Genomic DNA, 21,501 nt, shown 5'->3' on the forward strand with positions numbered 1-21,501 from the left:
TCTGGCTAAGGCCGAGATACATACCACTAAGTCTGATGTTTTCCCCACAGGGACTGTTGGAAACAGTCTTAAAGACAAATTATTACAAATAAAATGCAACCTCTTTCTTTATAGGGTTAGCAAATTCATGCTCTATAAGTCAAACTTTATTTTTGTCTGTTTATTTCAAGACTGCACAACAAAAGAATTGTGAATATTTGAAACATCATTAAAACAAATCTAACTCAAAACATTAATACAAGAAAAGTGTTAATTTCCGGGCAGTCTTGGTTGCTGCTGTTAGTGGAAACCCTGCTTTTGGACATTTTTCCTGATAAAGTGATGCTAATTCACATATTTATGCACACATAACACTCTGCAGCAGGTTCTGTGTGTTCATTTAAGTGAACAGACGATTGACCATTTAGCTTGTCATTACTTTTGTAAATCAATAACAAAAGTAGTCTCATCAGTTTGCATTTTAAGATTGCAGATGTTACTGAGGAGCTTTCATAAATTATAGGACCTGTGATATTTCTCCACAACATGGAAGCAAACAATAAATGATTTTTTTTCCCCTCCAAATTGAATAGATAAAGTTTTATTTTAAGGGCAGTTGTCATTTCTGCATTGACAGGTTTCCAAATAAATGGCACTAAAATTAAAATCTTGGAATTAAAGGCATCAAAGCCCAGTTACAAAATCATCTGCTTTCATATTAAACCTGTTACACCGAGTTAATATTCTACCTATGAAGAAATCTTCACCTACAACTTTGAAATCTTTCAATGATCTATCCATATCCTGCTTTCTGTGCGAGTGGAAACGCAGCAGATTGTCTCACATGGACTCAAATTCATCAATGCGTTGTTTGGTGTTGCCCTGACGAATCAGACGTAGGGTCTTGTACTTGTCACGGCCTGCCTTCACATTCTCAGCGTGGATCAGGTCATTGAGGGTCCTTTTGGTCTCGTCTATAGCTCCAGCCAGCTCACTGCTCAGGAACTGAAACAGAACACAAACACGCTGTGAATGAAATCCTCTTTCCTGAGACTCTTTGGGAGACTATTCAGTAGCGCTGACCCTCTCCCCTCACCCCTGTGCACCCCTCAATCCCAATCTTAGGACTCTCTATTGTCCATCATTACCAAGTCCATCACTCTATCTGCCAACATCATATCTTGTTTTGGTTTTGGACGGAGACAACATTTATATAATTTGTTATAAGCCTGGATGTTCTGCATAAAATTTGTGATCAGTATGAAATCAGCAAAATGATAATGTACCTGCAAAAATGTTAATTAAGTAGAGTGCACTTATTCTGGGTAAAACACTGTGTGTTTTTTTGTATGGCAATTAGGCTGCTATCTTTATGACAGAGTCAAAACCTCTACTGTAAGAACACACTGAAAACAATGCACCAAAATTATTTCACAATCCCTAACAACTCTACAGCACAAACATTTTTCAAACACAGAGATGCAACAGAGGATTGGCATCTACCGAGACTGAATGTGCCAAACTGAGACACGTCATTCAAGCACACACTCGGTGACACCTCATCCCTCTTATTGAGCCGTTTTTTCTATTATAAAACTGTTCATTTGTGGAAAAAAGTCAACAGAGTCTCTGTAAGGCTTTACTCAGGCACAGTGGTGCTCGGAGTTAAATGCTAATGTCATAATTTCCACATTCACCTTCTTAATTTAGCATTTAGCATAATTTTGCATTCTGAAATGTAAAGGTTAGAACTATAAAGTACAGATGAGCATGATGGACTTTCTATTTGTAGCATTTCATTTACAAACTAAAGTATTGGGCAAATTACCTTTTCCCCTGGTGGTGGTGCTCGATGGAATATACTGAAGGCAATTGAATTTATCGTCTCGATAAACAATCCATCTCAAAATTCTCAAACATTTTTACTCAAACCCACCAATGTTTGCAACATGGCTTCAGACGGAAGTCATGTAGATCGATCGTCTTTAGATGATGGACATTTCCTCACAGTCCAGAAACATATTTTGAAAAAGGAAAAAAACAGAGAAACGGCCTAATTCTCAGCTATAAATGTAGTTGACTCCTGAGAAAGAAGATAGATGCTTAATCAGTCTTGTTGGAGCTATTGACTAGGAACCATTTCGGTAACTCCAGACTAAGGTAATGACGTACTGGTCTTGGTGTTCAGCTGGGGTTGTGCCACATTTCTAGAGCCCATTATTTACTGAACTTGGAACCTCTAAGTAAGGAAACTGAAGTTATTTTTTGATTCATTTGCACTCTTTAAATCTCCATGAAAAGCCATGGACTGTTAATCTTTCCATGAACCTGACCTCTGATCTGAGAGCCAGTAAGAGAACAGCAAATTGTGAAATTCAATCATTGTCACTTAACCTTACCTTCAGGTTATTTTGCAGTCTCTGGTTCTTCGCAGCCTCTGTTATCCTTTTCTCCTCACTGCGATCGCGGACCGTCCCTGGAGAGGTCAGCTCGGCGCTCGCCTCTGCGCTGCTCTCATCCGTCTCATCGTGCTCGTGCGTATGAGGGTGCGCTGAATCCTGGATGTGGACACCCATGAGTTTAGTCTTCAGCACATCTTTGGTTCGCCTCAAATCAGCTTCTACCACGATCGCCTGTCAAAACACAACTTACTGTGAAGCACTGCTTTGGGATGTTTATAGTGCAAGTAGCCTTTGTTTTCATCACGTGTCACAAGTCAATCTTTAACCCTGTGCTTTGACATAATGAACCGGAGAACAAAGTCACAGAATAGGCGCTCCAAATAACCAGGAATCCAAACTTATTGGATATGTCTTTGTCATTGCACATAAATAAATAGGCTACACAACAAAACCCAGACACATGATGATGCCAAAATGCAAGTTGAGATAAGTATTCCTAATTTAATGCAAAGATTCACAACAATAACCATACATAAAAGTTGCACGTATATATATTGTATTGCTTTAGCCAGCTATGTATCAAAGACTGGTTGAAACAGTGACTTGCTGCAAGTTAAAACGCAGATGCATTTATACAATCATATTTTTAAGCTCTACTTTTATATTTATTTGTGTTTGACGCCTTTCTTCTATTTTCCCAGATCTAACGCTTAGTCGTGTCAGACAGTGCTCTATGCTCATGTTTGATTCATCCTGTATCTCTCTCATGGTTCTCTCATTAATTCTCACCCTTTTCTGCCATCTCTTCGCCTCGTCGTCCTTTTTCTTCCTGGCGTCTTCCAGCAGGGAGATCTTAGAGGTAAGCTCTGCCAGCTCAGTGGCCTATACACACGCGCAACAATGGGAAGAGAGTTAAGAGTGCTCCTCATCTGAGGTCATTGTGCTCCGACTGTGGGTGCACATGTGTGTAAGCCCGAGTACATATGTGTTTAAGGGTGCACAGGTGTTTTTTTCAAATGCTGCATCATGGCTCAGGTTAATAACCATCCTAATCAATCTGTCTGAAATGTTAATGACTTAAATATACTATCATGCTGAATTTGTGAATCCCTCAATGACATCAATACCTCCCCAGCCGTGTGTCTAACATAGAGGTTGGCTTGATAAATATATGTTAATATACTGTAATAAGTCCTTCATCATCATCATATAAACTGGTCTCAGAACAAAGATGACTTCACAGTTTTTTAAGGTATGAGCAAAATCTATGTTCTAATTTAATCTGATTTCATTTGAAATGAAACGTGTTTTGCGTAAGTACTGTACCAGGCTCTCCTGGCTCCTGATTTGGGATTCAGACTGGTATAGCAGGGCTGCTTTGGCTTCCATTGCACCTCTGCGTTCCTTGTCCAGGCGCTCAGCCTCCTCTTGAGCAATTTTCCTCTCTTTCTCTAACTCAAGAGCTCTGCGAGTCTGCTCCTCCAGCTCTGAAACACACATGCATGTGTGAAAAAAACACACAACCGGACATGTCCACGTAGCATACTGTAAGCTTTGCAGAGATTCTAAGAGCACAAATATTGCATGAAGTATTTAAATGTTCTGAAACTGAAAAAAAAAAAAATCTGAAGTTTAGAAACATTTGTATTCAGAAAGTTGCCAGACCATCTTGAGCTCTTTTTGTCTGCTCTTCAATCTGTCTCAATCTCTCCATCAGCTCCATGGTCTCACGAGCAATCTTCTCTGTTTCCTTCTCAGCATTTTCTCGCTTTTTTTTCTCACTCTCGAGCAGAGCCCTGACAGGAGAATTGTGCATAAATACACATCAGAAAAAACTTTATCTCCTGACAGTTCTTTCTTAAAGGAGTTAAAAACACATTGTAAACTGTAAAATAATAATTTAAAAAAAGCCTTCATTATTTTCCTTTATTCTTACCTCTCCTTCTGCCTCTTATTCTTCTCCTCTCTGGCTTGAGCCTTCATCTGCTGCACCTCGATGGTGTCGGGTTTGCGTCTACGCATGTACAGGTCATGATTCCCCATACACAGGGAGAGGATGCGTTTGTTGATGCGAAGACGAGGTACGTAAAAAACAAAGTCCTATAACACAAAAAAACCTAGTCATTGATTACCCAAGGGTTAATTCAGGACAAATCATTAGCATCTCATAACTGTCTCCCAGTTGAGTCTGGGTTTATAAGATCTGAAAAGACAGTTTTGTTTGGGAGAATTTCATAAATTTGTTCTAAGCTCTTGGACGCTCTCCTCTGTGCATGCATTCAGAAGCCAAATTGAAGTGTGAGGCTAAATTCATGTTTGTGTATGAGATCAAGTAGCAGCTGCTCTCATTACACCACTTGCTGTAATTTATGCTTTTTTCAAAGTTGGTAACTACTCCAGTAACAACACAACAGGATTCTCGTTCACCTTCTGTTTCAAACTCACAGTGAATAATTATAAGAAGATCCTGCAAGGATCTTGAATGTAGCAGTAAGAATTCTGTCATCAAAGTTGCTAAGAAGTACTCACACATTGGACCCAAGGAGCAGCTATTTAATCCCATCCACAAACAACCATAAACTGAGTTAAACTTTGATAAGCTCCCAGTTACAACATACCATCAAGCCTCACAAAAGGCTTCCAGTTTGTCTGGCTTATGGGTGTGAAGTATAAATAGCACATTTTCAATAAACTAAACTCCTTCATAACATTTCTGGCTGCAGTAACGACAAGATGTGGATTTAATGTATAGATATGGGTTTTTTTTACATACCGGAGCTTTCCTGTCGATCGGTTTGATAAGGAACTTCTTATCATTGAAGGAAATATTTCTGATCTCACTCCAGGGGAAACCAATCTTTGGGGTCATCCTGAAAGTATTGGCATGGTGCACCATTGAGGTCAATAATAGAGTTACAGTGTCATAGGATGTTAACTTCTACACATAAAAAGAGGAACAGTACAAAGAGAGCAAATCACAAAGGTGTTTTTGAGCTAAACGCTAATGTTCATCTACAAACAGTGACAATGCTAACATGCAGACACACATGTTCACTGTGATCATAGTTTAATTGTTAGGAAGGTGGCTGAGTGGAATTTAAATAGATTTAGGTTTTGGGTTATAAACCAAAGTCCAAAGTACTGAAATAATTATCCTGATTACAGCATGAAAGGAAAAACGTGTTTTTGCTTATTGTTTCTTGCTTTAGATGTTCATGTTTATTGGTCATATGTAAAATCACAACTAGTTCTCAATAGGGTGATAAAAGCTCATTACAAAAGTAGAGTTTTGGAAATGACAGCCCGCTCTTCACATACTCTAGACCTGCTTGATACTTTCAGAATATGCAATGTGGGATAACATTGTTCCCTGTTGGTAATATTGCAATAAATAAATCACAATAAATTGTGCGAGTTAGTTATAACTAAATGTCCCATCTGTTGTTCGTGATGTTTTACTCAATGCCAGTACATGTCCCTACTATTAAAAAAACATAATCTCAAAAAAAAATGTTTTCATAAATTGGAACCATTTAATCCTTGTGTTTCTGATGGCTAGCTTCAACGTCACATGACCACGTCAAAGAAATGTGAAAGCATGGCCATTATAACATGCCTCTATTCAATATGAACAAATACACACATGGGAAGGGACTAAACACTACTAGTTTACAAGAAATAGTTTCTTCTTATTTACTGAGATGAGTTAAGACTTTTGGTATGTGTTTATTACTGTTTCACAACAATAATAAACTCATTGCAGGACTCATTAAGACAGAAGATTTTACATATTGCATACTCAGAGATTTTGATTTTTTGAATGAAGTAAAAACAGAAGTGGTTTGTTTGTTTCATTGGTATTATTATGATTATTTTATAAGGGTCTACTTTTGGTCTTCGGTCTCCCTGTATGAATAATGGTGTCTTGTTAGCCTGTTTTGGGCTGGGAATTGATGATTTAAAGAATGTTAGGCCATTTCATATTATATCACCCTTTCTGCTAGATGAAACATAATAATATCCCTAAATCCACTGAGGACTGGATGTCTGCATAAAGTCCTTTGGTACTTCAGTCTGGACCAAAGTAGCCAACCAACAGACCGGCAAGCAAACTTTGCCATAGAACCATGCTTCTAAGGAGCCGAACATCAGGAGTTAACAGCAATAAGCATACATGAATTCACAATAGGGCTGTAATATATTTTTGAAACAGTGACCTACTTGTCCTTTTTGTCATAGATGTTGAGCCCCAGCGCGTCCACACCCAGCCACAGCTCTGATCCTTTCTTATTCTTGATGTTGAAGTAGTTGACCCCATACATTTCCAGATCCTGGGCTATCTTCAGGTACTCCACCATGGCATCTTCTCTATGATATACAACCATTTTCATTAAGTACAGTACACCTCATAGCAAAATAAAGTGAAGGCTAACATTTTGCAATAAGATTGTAGTACCTTAGAAGTCCCTTATGCTCTTGATGCCACACCTGGATTCTTTCCTCCCACTGATTCTTATTCAGCTTGTGCTGCTCCAAAACCCTGGTGTTATCAGAGAAGAAGAGAGACGCCAGTTAGAATTCAGCCGACTGAACATGGAATTAAGTTTAACTTTCGTTAACACTAGTATCCCTAGGACTGAGTACCTTTGAGGCAGCAGCTTTTCTCTTGCAAGGTATCCCTGAACGTGATAGTCTTTCCTGTAGTCTCCATGTTTGACCTGAACCGCATACGAGGCCAAGAGCACTGCAGTCTCAGGCGGGCAGTAAATGTCATCATTTAAGATGCTCTCCTTAACCTAAGAAACGGGGGGGACATCCTGTAAATCTGCTTTCACACATTCATCGATAATGATTTATGCTGCAGTCTGTGTGAAGGTATCATAACAAATGTTTGTGGTGTAAATGGGAATAAAAAAGGCTGTGTGTGCACCTGGATCCACTTTCTGTGTAAATACTCCCTTATGTAAAAGCCACAAGGGGTTAACAGGACCTGTGTGAGTCATAGTGGAACCCCCACTGTTCATTGAGGCAGGATCAGCATCTTGATTCCTCATTTATTATTGCATCTGCAGGGTACCTTGCACTTGTGAGACCTTTTGATATCTACCTTGTCTAGAGTCTAACACATGTTTCAATGATTCTTCTTGTTGATTAAAATATTATCTGAGGATATAAAGATAGTCATACATTCCTTTGATGGCAGATAACAGACATGCAATCCAAATTGTTATTAGGGAAGCCAATCATTACCATCCATGCCAGGAATGTTAATTTACCACCACAGTCCCCTTAAGACACTTGATTTCCCTTGTAAGTGCACTCATTACCAACCTGCAGAAAAAAGAGGCGCTGTGTTGCCTCCTGTATCAGCTCATCTGCGACATCCTCGGGGTAAAACTTTGCCCTGAACTTAATCAGCAACGGGTTGTCCCTCTTTACGTCTTGAGCTGTCACCTGGGTTTGGCGTCCCATTGAGAGGAATGAAGACATAGGTACTAATTAGCCTCGATGGGGTGACACAATACGACCAAAGCCATAACCATGAGGACATCTTCTTTCTAATTCATCTGTTAGAAAATTTAAAGTTAACTCAAACAGGAATGGTTATTGTTCACAAATGTTCTCCTCACCCGCTTATTTAGCTTGAGCCACGTGGAGAAGCCTTTGCTATCCTGATACTGGAGCCCAAAGAACCAGGTTTCCCTCAGCCCGATCGTCTTCACTATCTAAACATTAAAAAAAACAAAAAAACAAAAAAACAGGATCACACACTTGTCTGTCCAAGCCCCAGTTTGATAGTAATGTACAGGGTACCTGGTCAAACAGCTGTTTGCCAGTTGTGCTGGGCAGGATGGCAAACTCCAGCTCAGCATCCATGGTCGTAACGCGGACATTTATCTGTCAGAGAAAAGACTGAGATTTAGGAAGAAAAAGTCCCGGCCCGTCGTTCATGAGTGTCACTGGTGAAGCATCAAGAGACATGCAACTGGGTGAAAAAAAGCTGAAATAATTGAGTTTGTTCTCTGAAACAATGCTAAATTTCTTGGTTCTTTGACAGCAAAATGACCAAAAAGAGTGTTCCTTACATTCTTCTGTTCAACCAGGAGCATCCAATCACAAGAGGTTGGTGGGGACTACAATCAAAAAATGAAGCCCAAGGTATATTTTAGACTTAATTTATAACATGGGGTTCATTCCACGATGCATGTAAGTGTTAACAACTGAGTTAACAATAAGACCCCATATAGTGGTAATTTTACATACACATTAAACAATACACACACACATCCACAGCTGCTGTATAGCCTGACTTGTACAGTAATAAAAAAAAATGGCAGAACAGAGGAGAAATGTTTTGCTCCATTCCTCATCAAAATTCTAAGAGCAACAAAAAGCAAGACAGACCTTGATGAGAAGACATAATAATAATAGTAGCAGTTATGATAATATTTACAGTAATGCTAGTTGTGTGCTTAAAAAAAGCTTTGCTGAAGAGATGTTTTCGATCAATGTTAAAGAAAACTAGACTGATAAACTTTACTTTGCTACAGTGTTGTTTTTTTTCTAGATAATCTAACAACACACATTACATCCGGAAACACAAACACATTAAAACCATCTGGCATTTAGGTTGGATAATTTGTTATGTTTTACTCTCAAAGTACAAGTTTGCATGAGACGCCTACTCTTGCTGTCTCTAAGAAGTATAGAGCAGGTACACAGAATCTAATCAAACCACTATCGTTGAAAGAGAAATACAAAAAAGACACAGCTATAATGAAGACATTAAACAAAATGAAAGGAGCTACTTACAGTAGACATTTGTATTTTTTTAATCTCTTGTCGTAACACTTCTTCAGAGAGGTGCTTGTAGTAGCCTTTTTGCTGTGGAGTCATATGAAACTGCTTGCAATACCTACAAGGATTATGCTGAATGAGAATGGACCATTGTATTATTCCCAAGTACTTCTCTCTGGTTAATCCAATGGCAGACCGAGGACCAAGAGATTTAAAGAGGCAAGCTTGGTCTTCTCTGAACTTTTTCTTTTTTTGTTGTTGTTGCTTTATTATTTCACACTCATTTAGGATCAAGGCTTTTGTCTCACAAACCACATTATGCAGTGACACAGGTCAACATTAATCGAGCAGCACTTGATGTTCTAGTCACAGTGAAGGAGCAAAGAGCATTGTGGTAAACTAATAATCCTTCCAGTTAATGTTTTAAGCACATGTTGTTATACAGTCATTTTTGGTTTGATGTAGTGCTGTGTTTGGTTTGTTGGCCTGTACCTGCTCACATGTTCATGGTGGGCTAACAGAGCTATGAGGCTATTTGAAGTATAGCATTATTTAATTTATAGCTTAATCAGGCACTCTGCCATATGAGCCCATAATAAAATATAAACCTTGCTTCACACTAGGCCACTCCTTTACCTAAGTAGGCTGATAGACATTTTAATAGCAGTGACTTAACAAATTGTCATTATGCATATAAAGTCATGCATATGGTCCATTACAAACGTTTAAAAGAAAACAATTTAAACTTAATTTTCAAAACTTCAACCTTGTGTCTGATGTTGTCAGGGTCCACAATGACTAGTCGTTTTCACTCTGTAGGATATAGTGTTAACTGCAGGGCCTTTGATTAAATGTTCTTCTTTGGGTATTTCACCTGAAGTGATTTGTGACTTATTTCACATCACCTGATGCCTCGCAGTTCAAGGTCCTTGAAAACCACATGTTTCTGGTTATTATTTAGTTTTTGTTTTTACCCCCCTCTCCTTTCACTACTCAGAGGTCTGTAGTGAAGGCTGTCTCCCTTTGGTGCAACAGAACTGTTTGTGTCGAGCGAAGCAGTCAGCATGCTGTGAAAAAGGGCTGGTTTCAACTTTAATAGGAAGTGGATTTTTTTTTGTTTTGCAGATTAATCCCAGGCTGTGTGCGTGTGTGTGTGTGTGTGTGTGTGCGGCGGCAGACTGCTCGTGGTACCATAAACTCTTCACACGTAGCCACGGGTTCATATTGCGCGCGCGTGCACGTGTGCGCGCTCACATCTGCTATTGTGTGTGTGTTGTTTTTTTTTATCAACAAGGAGACCACCGGGGGCCTTTGGGAGAACTGAGAACCGGCCAGCTGAACGAAAAACGGATTGCTTAACCATGGCGGAGGAACAAGAAATAATGTGCAAATTAGAAAACATCTTGGAAATACGGTAAGAGTGAGCTGTGGTGATAACTGAGTGGCGGTCAGATGTTTGACACACGCTGAGAAAGCTTGCTAGCTAAGGTTAGGATGAGCCTATTGGCTTCGCTTTTGTTACTGAGCTAGCTAAAATTAGCCTGGTCTGCTGCCAGTCCTTTCTCTAAAGGTTGTTTCGGCTGTTCGCGCCTCGGTTTGATAAAGCGAGCACACGGAACAAGACGTGGATACACACATAGTAAAGTAAAGCTACATGTTGTGATCGCTCGTGCAACAATTTTCCAGATGTGTATCAACACGATGCCAGATGTGCTGTCTGTAATTCTGCTGGTAAGCTAGCTACTTTGCTAGCGAGCTTGTCTGGTCTGTTTCATCGCGAAAGGGTTGTTTATGTTCTTGTGACTTCCCTGCTGTGAAGCTCAATAAAAGTGATTTATCTGTGATTCCTTTAATGAGTGTGTGTTCACGGCTGGAGAAAACACTGGCCCCACTGCTAAACGTGATTATAAAAACGCAAATGAAGTTTTTACTTTGATTCTGGTTCAAAACACTGCAACACAGATGGAAATTATGTTTTTGATGTTGTTTCTGTGCGAAAACTTTTGTCATCATGGCAAGAATAAATCTGACTGTGTGTGTGTGTGTGTGTGGCTGCAGGAACAAGACTATCCAGATGCAGAAAATCAAGTCTCGTCTTAAGGTGGAGTTTGAGGCTCTGGAGTCCGAGGAGAAGCATCTGAAAGAGTACAAACAAGAGATGGATCTGCTTCTGCAAGAGAAAATGGCACACGTGGAGGAGCTGCGGCTCATCCACGCTGATATCAATGTGGTGAGTGAGTACGACGTTCAGCGACAAGCACCGGGAAATGTTCCTGAATCTCACACAGACCAACAACAACGAAACACAGATATAAAAAAGTAGTTTCAGTGCCTGTGTTACTTTTCAGAATAAAGATGTTGGCACCTCAAGTTGAGCGAAGTTGGCACCTCAAGTTGAGCGTTTACATGTTTATCATGTTTTGAAGTCCCTCATCGTTTTCCCTCAGATGGAGAGCACCATCAAGCAGTCGGAGAATGACCTGAACAAGCTGCTAGAAACAACCCGCCGCCTGCACGATGAGTACAAACCTCTGAAGGAGCATGTTGATGCCCTCCGGATGACACTCGGTCTACACAGACTCCCCAACCTGAACGAAGAAGAGGAGAAGCTCTCCCTGGAGTCAGTACACGCACACACACACACACACACACACACACACATACACACATACACATACACACACAAACACATACAAATGCATGCAAGACACTGCAAGTTTTAGTCCGTAACTCTTTAGTTATTGTCATTTGTAGGGAACAACACATTTAACTTGTTAGCTTGGTGTTTTTTTACAGCCTGTTTTTTTTTTAAATTTTTTACACAGACTCATGATCAGAAATTATCTTATGAAAGATGATTTTTAGAATTCAAAAAATTGGGGAGCACGATGTTCAATACAAAGTACCGTTTATGTCATATTTGTACACACATGATTATGAATTAGAGCTGAAACGATTCCTCGAATAATTAGATGACAAAAATTCATCGAGGAATTTTTGCTGCCTCGAGGCTTCGTTGAGGTTTTTTTTTTGCGTCATCAAAACTATGCTATGAGTTAAAACACGTTTAATGTAGCTGCAACTATCTGCTCCTCTCTCTGCTGCACGCTCAGTCTGACACACACTTACGCGCTAACGCACACACATACACACACGCGAGCGCGGCGCGCCCCTTTTAACTTTTAGTCAGCACACAGTTGATCCGTGATCCATACGACCGAGTCGGGAACACGTGATCCGGTCAAACGGTCGGCTTTTCTCCGTTCACTCTCTCAGTGTTTGCAGCTAACATAACGATAGCAACGTCCTCTCACAGTCTCTGTCATAGACGTGTCTATGGTCTCTGATGTCTCAGTCTGTGAGCGAGCAGACAGAGATACGCACACTTATTATATTAAATGTCTCATGTTGTTAAAGCTAAATCAAGACAGAACTTGTTTGGTGGAACAGTAATTTATTATCCTCTGATTGATTTTAGTTTTTATTCTGCAATGTTAATGCGGGGGGGGGGGGCAAGCAAATATATATTTAAAGTTTCTCAATTTCCTGATTTGATAAAATGATTAATTCCGTGATTGATTCAACAGAACATAATGCTTTCTCGATTAACTGTACAGTAACATCAATGTAGGCGACACAAAAACACTATTTGTTATTTCAGCCATTAAAACATTTTTGGCCTTTATTTTTCATCTACCTGCCGCCTTGACCAGTGAATCAAAAAGTTGTCAGTAATGAGGTGAATGTCAGCAGCTGTAGAGCAGAGGTGGTGGGTTGTAACAAGCAGGCGTTACCATGGTAGCTGTAGGGACGACCCGAGACGAGTTAAACCTCAATTAAGCAAAAGTATGATTTATTCGATTACTCGATTAATCGATCGGGATATTCGATAGAGTACTCCATTACGAAAACATTCGATAGCTGCAGCTCTATTATGAATCGCTGCGGAAGAACACCGATTTTCAAACATGCATGGGAGAGGAAAATGGAGCAGGAAACTCACAACGGGAAGAAGTGACATCAGCTTGCAGACTCAGTGGTAATATGCAGCAGTCACTATAAAGGTGCATTCGTGCAAGAGCGTGCCTCACAGAATGATGGCACCAGGTGACCTTTTCTCCGACATGGAACTAGAGAGCAGAATGTCACGCATGGTGTCCTATATTTGTACAGGAATTAAAATCCAGAATCCATCGGGGGGGGGAGAAATTGCGTTCTCTGCAGAGATCAAAGTTATGCACGCTTGTAAGGACGTATGAGCTGAGTGGACGAGTCCGTGTATTGTTAGGTCACAACTTCTGTGGTCAAGGATTGACCAATGGCAAAGAGTGGAGCCTCTTGTTCTGCTACATGTAATCAGTTATATAACATCTGATGGGAGAAAAACAAATGTTGCATCGTCACAAGATCCATTTATCCCTGTCTGACTTCAAGCAATGAAAGCAATCAAATAGGTTTTTTTATGTTTTTTTTTATGAAACCATGTTGATCCCTTTTTTATTTTGCCAGGGGTGCATCATGATTAGTTTCACAGCCATGACTAAGGAGGTCTAGAGTTGTCGTTTTTCAGTTCGTGAGAACGGAAAGACGTGAGAGGTGAAATTGGTTCACCGGGCCGTCTCTATGAGAAGAAACCATTTAGGATTTTAGCTTTATTTAGATGTTGTGATTGGTGGCGAGAAAAAAACCCCCAAAACAAACAGAAGACGCATTCATCTTGTTTTTTTTGTTTTGGAGGTTGCCGGGATTAGTGAGGGAACTCTTTGACTCCTCTATGAAAGGGCAAAGAGAAGACATCTAGAGATGGTTTGAAAATCAAAGCCCTCGTGACCGTTTGATTTGGCGTCATTGTCTGAGCAGGAGAATGTGTCATGTTGACGTTCAGCCTTTAGCGAAACATGTTAGCAGTGTTACTACTTAGTGCTATATTTAACGTTCCCTTTGTGATCAGGGAAAGCACTCATTATGGCAGTTTTTTATTTATTTTATTGGCTGGTTAAGGAGCATAAGCGAAGGCTTCTAAAGGTCACATGACTGACAGTTGGAGGTCACGAGTTGCCGCGTCAACAGCTGATTAGTGGAGAGGTTTTTTGGAACAGTAACTCAAAGCAGATTTTGTAGATGTCAAGGACAAGTGGCACTTCCCTGCCCTTCATCGCCGTGGTGTCTGAGCCGTTTCAGTTTTAATGAGAAGTTCAGAAAACCTAGCAGGGCGAGTCAGACACAAAGTGAAGGTAAGATAGCCACACTTCGACCGGACCCTTTTTTTTTTTTTTTTTTTTTGCCTCGGAATGCTGAGCAGGTTTTTTAAATGAGTAAAATGCGTCGTCTTTGTATTATCTCGAGTATACTCAAGCAGAGAGATGTTTTTAATTCTCTATTGACGCGTCGAGAAAAAAAAAGAAGATTCCTGTCTGCTGTGTTAGGATGACAACAAAAGCAGATCCCTGCAGACTGAATGCAGACCTTTTCCCTACGAGAAGTCAGAATAAACAAACGTAAAATGGATTTTGTAATGACAGTGAACGGACCATTTGAAGGCCTTAGAAATACAGCAGTGCTAATGGTTCTGGCATTAAAGACTAAAATTGAATTGGATTCCAAATGACAGTGTTCTCTCTCTTAATCAATACTTAAAGGCTGATTGACATTTGCCACATAAATGCAGCAGCGGTCGAGTATATCCTCTGAAAATAACTCTCTGAGTCATGAGTGTCTACAAGCTCTGACTTCAGAACAATGTGTCAACGGCCCCCCGAGCCCTTGACTTGTTTATTTATGAGCCGGGGTGTTAAATGAAGCCATGGGGAACATTCATGTTTTCATGCGTATATGATGACAGTTGGCCTTTAGAGAGTTTGGAAACTCTAAATGAGTTTCCAGACTCCCTCACTTAAAGGTAGATCAGTCAAGACTTGGTATCCCTGCTCTTCTTCTTCTTTTTTTTTTTTTTTTTTTTAACTCGAGGGATGTTACCGAAAAGAATGTAATGGAAAACTTTGGTGGTCTGGCGATTGATGTCGTGAAAATTGAATTTTTCTTTGCATAAATATCTGGAGTTGTGAGGAAGTGGGCCACTGCTGCTCTGCAGGCTGACATTCTTGTTGGCAGGATGGCTCGTCCATTTGGCCGTGCGCTGTGTGGAAGCTCAGATGATGAGTTCATTTCTGGCCAGATGGTTGCTGTCTCCCCTTTCCTTCTCAGTAGCATGATCCTTGGTGTTCCCTGAGCTACTCAAAACGGTTGAGGCTGATCACTTTTGTTCTTCGCTAGTTTTTTCTTAAATGACGGAACTCATCACGGAGGGAGAGATCTGAGAAGATGCCGAAGTCATGAATGTGCTGGAGATGATCAAACTATCCCTGCACACCCCTGCCGCCAGCAAAGTAATTCTAGGGTAATTTTATCCGGCGATCTTGTGCTCGCTGCGGTTGTTTTACGCCGTGTAATGGAGCAACCGTACAGAACATTAAACCACACCTCACAGGCCCGTGGGTCGCTGAGTTTCTTTTTAAGATGCTTTGCAAGACTGACGTATCGGCATACCAACGAGCCTTCAGCTGTGAAGTAATAGAATCAGTCTGATTCTGATTTTCGAACAGGAAATGAAAATGAAACTGAGCTCTTGTCTTCAAAGGGAAACATTCATGTTCAATCTAAGTCCAGTGAGCCTTTCTAAACTAAACCAACACAATGTGTGTTCATGTCATCAGTAGCCTTTGTATCTGCTGGGTTGTTTTTTTTTTTCGATAGCGGTAACGAGAATTACTGAATCATTGAATTGGTTTTGTCAATCCTCGATCACAAACGTATCAAGAGAGAGAAACCAGAGAGCGTAAAGAAATTGGATCACTTTTTCTACTTTTGAAAATAGGCCAGTGAGGCATAAAGTCCAAGGCCAAATTTCTTTCCCAGCCCTCCACTGCCCACACACACACACACACACACACACACACACACACACACATATGCATGCATGCAGGCAAACACTCTCGCTCTGACTGTACTCCTGCTCAGAGTTTCACATAAAAATAAAAATAAAAAAATGTGTTAGATCGACTACAATGTCCTTCAATTGGAGTCTGCTTTGTATTTGGTTTAGTCGCTCCATGTCTCCTGATTCTGAGTGGAGATAATCTCAAATGTGATGTGATTCATGAGTTCTCAATAAGAATCACAGCCAGCCAGGTTTCACTCTTCTTCTTTTTTTTTTTTTTGTTGTTGTTGCTTTGAACAGCTACTTTGAGAAACAGAAAGCGGAGTGGCAGAAGGAGCCACATGAGCCTGCCATTCCAGAATCCCTTGCTGCCGCCGCCGCCGCAGCGCAACAGCTTCAGGTTTCCAGGAAGCAGGATGCACGCCAGACCGCCACATTCAGACAACAACCCCCACCGATGAAGGTACTGCTCCCAATCACCTGAAATCACTGCCGGGATGTTAAAAGGGATCTTTAAAAAATAAAATAAAAAAGTCAATGGGTTGTAAGATCGAACAGAAGAGCAGCCATTTTCAATCAAGGTGAAAGTTACAGTCAATGAGGCAGTGATCTGAGTTTAGCTGTGTCATCTATTAAAACGTGTACCGTAAATTCCGGACTATAAGCCGCTACTTTTTTCCCACACTTCGAGCACTGCGGCTTCTACTCCGGTGCGGCTAATGCATGGATTTTTTATGGGGGACAATGAGCTTCTGCCGCAAAAACATTTGACTTCGTCACGTCGGATCTTAATATCAGTCATTTTGCGCTTCATGCACGCACCCTCATGATGGAAAACACACGGAGAAATACATATGATGTAGCTTTCAAGTTAAAGGCGATCGACCTGGCTGTCAAAGAAGCTAACAGAGCTGCTGCACGTTAAGATGACACTGACAGCGACAACAGAGACTGAGGAAGTGAGTAATGAAGTCATTCTGAGGCAGTGAATGGATGGACTTTTTCTTGTGAAATATATTACGGTCATCTTTTTCATCAGCCGTGTTACAGACACCGTCGGCTAGGCTTCGTATTGTAACGTTCATGTTGTAAAGTCAGTAGTTGATAATGTGTTCATAATTGCGATTATGTGGAGAGTCAGTGAATGCACCAGCGAGAACGTGTTGAGTGGCTGTATGAGAGAACGCTGGGGGAGAGAGTTGGATTGTTACGGCAAGTTATGTGTTGCTCTCTGCTGTAAACGGCGTGGTCACGGCCGACAGTGATCGGGTTATTAAAAGTTATTATTTGAACGCTCTCGTCGTCCTTTAACGTCCGTACGGACGCTACAGTATTTGCGGATGTTACCGGTAGCCTACGTCTGTGTAAATAGCTCTTGTTATAGCGTGGACACCTGCGGCTTATAATCAAGTGCGGCTTATATATGTACAAATACATTTATTTACTTATTTTTAGCCGGTGTGGCTTATATCCAGGTGCGCTCAATAGTACGGAATTTACGGTATATAGAAGGGGTGTGACGACACTCAGCGTACGAGACGAGAGGATTTTTTAAAATATATATATAACTTTGTTGACAAACTGTGACTGGACAAAAAGTCTTTTATTCAATTGTAAGTCCCAAAATGGGAAACCATGCAGGATCAATTTTGATTTTTTTTTTTTTTTTTTTTTACTGGTAACCATCTTAAATCATAGGCGTGTTCTGTCCGTCACTCACCGGGCGCCCAAAATGTTGCGACGGATCTCAAATCTACAAATCTCCCCGTCAGGAGTGTGTCACCGTTGTTTCGCCTCGGCTCAGACTTTGTGGGTTTTTTTTGTTTGGTTTTCTTGGAGCGGATACTTTTGGACTCTTGAGCTTGCGATGACTCATCCTGTGTATTTTAAAAGTTCTTTGATAGAAAATGAGTCTCCATGCATTTGAATAATGCACAAAACACAAATCTTGCTGTGAATTACGAGTTGTCTGTAAATCTTCAGAAACCTTTATTTTTATTTGTTTTTTTTCTTCTTATGAGTTTAGAACAGGTAACACATACACCCTGGTTATTTAAGGGATGTGTGTGTGTGTGTTTGCACTGGCTGTACATGCAGCGCGTGTGAGTCAGAACAAACAAACGGGGAGCGTTGGTTTCAGGACTGCAGCTTCAGTTTTTTTTTTTTTTTGGAGCCAACACACCGCTCTGTGATGGAATTTGTGTTGCTAACTCTACAGCTGCAGCATTTAACAGGCTCTGACATGACTGACGTTTCCTTTCTGACTGATGTTTAACGCGGCCACCAGCTGATACCGGCGTGACAAATAGAGACACGATGAGAAGAAACGGGGCAGAAAGACGAGGCAGCGCTTGAATCAAAGTCGCCGTGCACTGAAATATCAACACCTTACCAGCCGTCTCTGTGTAAAGCCTGCGATAAAACTAACGTGGGATAATATTTTAGCAGACTGAATCATCGTCCTGTTGTACAGCAGACCTCCGTGGCTCATACACACTCTAATTAAACGCTGTATTCTTTTCACTGTCGCTCTGCACAGAGATTGAGCAGCAGTTCATTTGCTTCATACGGAGATGACACATCTCATGTCGATTCTGTTTACCTGCGTCCCTCACCGTGTGGGATGATAAACATTAGTAAATCTTTATCTGAATAGTGCTAATTCATAACGGCTGTGACCTCGAGACACTTCACAAACAGAGCAGGTCTAGACCTTACTCTTGGTTAGGAAGACGCAACAGTAATCCACCATGACACTGAGCAATTGTCACACTCGCTGTCACAAACCTTTTTAAAAATGCCCGGGGCATCTTCTCTGGTCGTTTCCACTTTAATCAGACTTTAATCAGACTGCTGCGCTGCGTCTAAAGAAGGAAATCGCCAGTTTTCACCTCGACCACAAATATTGTCCTGTCTTCTGAAACACCCATACATGTATTCTTATTACATCACCTTAAATTCAGTCAATAGAAACGTAGCTTCCTACACTCGGGTGCAACCTGACAAAGCCGCTCGCTAATGTCTACAACATTGCCAGAACATAGAAATAGTGATTGCTGAATGTCTCCCCTTCTCTCCAGGCGTGCCTGTCCTGCCACCAGCAGATTCATCGTAATGCTCCCATCTGCCCGTTGTGCAAGGCCAAGAGCCGCTCTCGCAACCCAAAGAAGCCCAAGAGGAAGCCAGATGAGTAGATCCCAGCCTTCCCTCAGCCTGCGTTTGATATAAAGGGACCTGCTCAGATACGCTGATCTCAGATCAGCCGCGTCCATCAGAATAAACGGCTGAAGTAACAGAGAATTGCTTCAGGATCATTTCCACAGTTAGTCCCCGCTGTAACAAACTGTCTTGGTACCTTTTTGCATAAACTGTCGAGCTGATCAAGTGTCTGGTGTTGTTGTTCTGTTGTTTTTATCAGTGCTTTGAACGTGTTTCTATGTCATTGTATGACGCCTGTAGTAGCTAACTAGCCTCTTGACTTTGTAACTGTGCAAAAAGGACATTGATGAAGATGTCCAGTCATTTTTACCCATGATGTTTTTGTTCATTCCCTTTCATATTGTACTGTAATGTGTATATCTTTTATGCAATGCATGCGTGTTTCTGTGGCTGTTGTGTATTTTTTGTGCCAATATTAAAAAAGACAGGTTGAACAGAAAAGTCCATGAAAAAAAGGTTGTTTTAATGTTTACAGTATTCACGTTACCACAAACTGGAAAGAACCCCCCCCCCCCCCCCCCCCCACTTATTTGCCCTGAATAGTGTCGTTCTGTGTAACTTTAATACAGTGTTAAGAAAATAAATGGCTGTTTTATTATGACCTTGTTAGTGTCTCCTTTTTACCTTCAAAACAAAAGCTAGACATCCCTTTATGTTTTTAAGGAGAGTGAACATAAACAGCCGACTCAGAGGAAGTCAGGACACCGGCATCAGTGTATGGATTATCATTTATTGGGTAAATGGTTAGGATGAACCTGTTTCTTCTAAATAAAGAGGCAGGAATATGTTTGACTTCCCCCCAACATTTTCCCTTTCATTGTATTAATAATGTGCCTGTCATGTCTGCAGCTATCTGTCTGAAAAAGGACAGCGAGGGCTTGCTAAATGAGTTCCTGTAGCGTTTTTGTCAGGATAACCCCTCATTTCATCTGTTGCCAGGGCAACTCCACGTTCCGTAGTCGTTGCTAAGGCAACCCCAGGTTGCTGTGACCTGCATATCTACACCAAGTAGTTCCTCCCAAATCCAGTGAGGGGCATCGCAGGGCTTTGGGAGATCTTGCACAAACTCCCCATTGTGCACATTCCTGTAAATAGTCTATTTCATCAGCCGGCTTCACTTGTCTATAGGAGTTATAAAGCTGTCCTCAGATTTACTCTCTCCACAGCTCAAAAGTGTGTTTAGTCTGCCCTTCAGTGTATCAAACTGCAGTTGTGTCTTCTTCCTTCTGATAAAACTTTTCAAGGCCAGAGAAGCCCATGTCTCCTGCTCACACACAGCCGGATGTCAGAGCAACTCCTCTGCCGTCTAGTACCAACAGAAACACCGCGAATGAGTGGAGACAAAAAAAAAAACCCAACAGAAAACAGCCTTTTCTACAATAACGACAAACACATGGCATCACTGAGTCACTTCAGATGGACTTGATGACCTGTCTCAGTTCTCCCTTCAATATTTTGAGCCTTAGCATTGACACTGATGTGAAGAGGAGCGGGCCGGTCTGTGTAGTAGAGAGTCCTCTCTCTCTCTTAACTCGTCCCCGGCTTCAACTTGTCTCTCACTTGCCAAGGGGACAAAATGTGCTTCTGTTTACTCCGGACAACTGGAAAAAACTTATTTACAGAGGCTTATGGCTTCCTTCCTCCTCCATATTGTACGACAATAACACCAAGAAAGGGCATTTAAAAAAAATACAACCGAAATATCATAGCTAAATTTTAATTTAAATAAGTAACGTGACATTTCATCCGAGCAGCACGACAGTTATCTCTTTTCTTTTACTAATAAACAAACATAACGATTTTGAAGAATCCTACAAACTAAAGGGCTTTGTCAAAAATGGCTTTCCCTTTCACACAAGTGTTTTTGCACGCCCTCTTCTTTTCGTGTCCTGAACAATTGCACTTCCTGACATCTGCGTATCATTACCGCCATCTGGTGGTCGACAGGGGCACGTGGATGTCTACGTATGATTTGTTTGCGTGTTTGTGTGTAATTCAACGACTAAATTACTGTTTTCAAACATCACACGAATACCAAAGAAACATCTGTGAAAAGCTAGTAACCCTGACTGACTTTCTCACAAAAATCTCCGACACTAAAGATGTGCAATAATGAGCAAACTAAAATGGTCATTACAGAAAAATGCTTTCTTCTTCGTCATTTTT

At 40.9% G+C, this 21,501-nt stretch overlaps 2 protein-coding genes across 3 annotated transcripts; one reads left to right on the plus strand and one right to left on the minus strand.

Annotated features, from left to right (window-relative positions):
* Nucleotides 1-415: 415 nt before the first annotated feature.
* LOC306829666 (moesin-like) lies at nt 416-9,374 on the minus strand. Of its 2 annotated transcripts, XM_079352783.1 has the most exons (15): nt 9,195-9,374; nt 8,468-8,515; nt 8,196-8,279; nt 8,012-8,107; nt 7,713-7,835; nt 7,026-7,177; nt 6,838-6,921; nt 6,603-6,749; nt 5,155-5,251; nt 4,318-4,481; nt 4,047-4,177; nt 3,708-3,868; nt 3,171-3,263; nt 2,379-2,612; nt 416-984 (listed from the first exon to the last, which is right to left on the minus strand). In XM_079352783.1, exons 1-15 carry the CDS (start codon nt 9,276-9,278, stop codon nt 820-822), a joined length of 1,863 nt encoding a protein of 620 aa, XP_079208909.1. In that variant the 5' UTR covers nt 9,279-9,374; the 3' UTR covers nt 416-819. The 2 variants fall into 2 exon arrangements, with proteins under 2 accessions (XP_079208909.1, XP_079208910.1); XM_079352784.1 differs by lacking the exon at nt 8,468-8,515.
* Nucleotides 9,375-10,363: 989 nt separating this feature from the next.
* On the plus strand, nt 10,364-19,933 carry zc4h2 (zinc finger, C4H2 domain containing). The gene is made up of 5 exons (XM_079352791.1): nt 10,364-10,593; nt 11,238-11,409; nt 11,627-11,799; nt 16,417-16,579; nt 19,197-19,933. The coding sequence occupies exons 1-5, from the start codon at nt 10,541-10,543 to the stop codon at nt 19,308-19,310; spliced, it is 675 nt and encodes a 224-aa protein (XP_079208917.1). The 5' UTR covers nt 10,364-10,540; the 3' UTR covers nt 19,311-19,933.
* The last annotated feature ends 1,568 nt before the right edge of the window (nt 19,934-21,501 follow it).

Source organism: Symphodus melops, assembly GCF_947650265.1.
Source record: "Symphodus melops genome assembly, chromosome: 9".
NCBI lineage: Eukaryota > Metazoa > Chordata > Actinopteri > Labriformes > Labridae > Symphodus > Symphodus melops.

What these genes read in the sequence shown, in the direction of transcription:
- LOC306829666 (XM_079352783.1), bottom strand. Translation starts at nt 9,278, where the DNA reads ATGACTCCACAGCAAAAAGGCTACTACAAGCACCTCTCTGAAGAAGTG. An exon ending in AGCGCCTCTTTTTTCTGCAG is followed by an intron (nt 7,178 to 7,712) that starts GTTGGTAATGAG and finishes CCCGTTTCTTAG; the next exon opens with GTTAAGGAGAGCATCTTAAA. An exon ending in GAAAAGCTGCTGCCTCAAAG is followed by an intron (nt 6,922 to 7,025) that starts GTACTCAGTCCT and finishes TGATAACACCAG; the next exon opens with GGTTTTGGAGCAGCACAAGC.
- zc4h2 (XM_079352791.1), top strand. Translation starts at nt 10,541, where the DNA reads ATGGCGGAGGAACAAGAAATAATGTGCAAATTAGAAAACATCTTGGAA. An exon ending in TCCACGCTGATATCAATGTG is followed by an intron (nt 11,410 to 11,626) that starts GTGAGTGAGTAC and finishes GTTTTCCCTCAG; the next exon opens with ATGGAGAGCACCATCAAGCA. An exon ending in AACAACCCCCACCGATGAAG is followed by an intron (nt 16,580 to 19,196) that starts GTACTGCTCCCA and finishes CCTTCTCTCCAG; the next exon opens with GCGTGCCTGTCCTGCCACCA.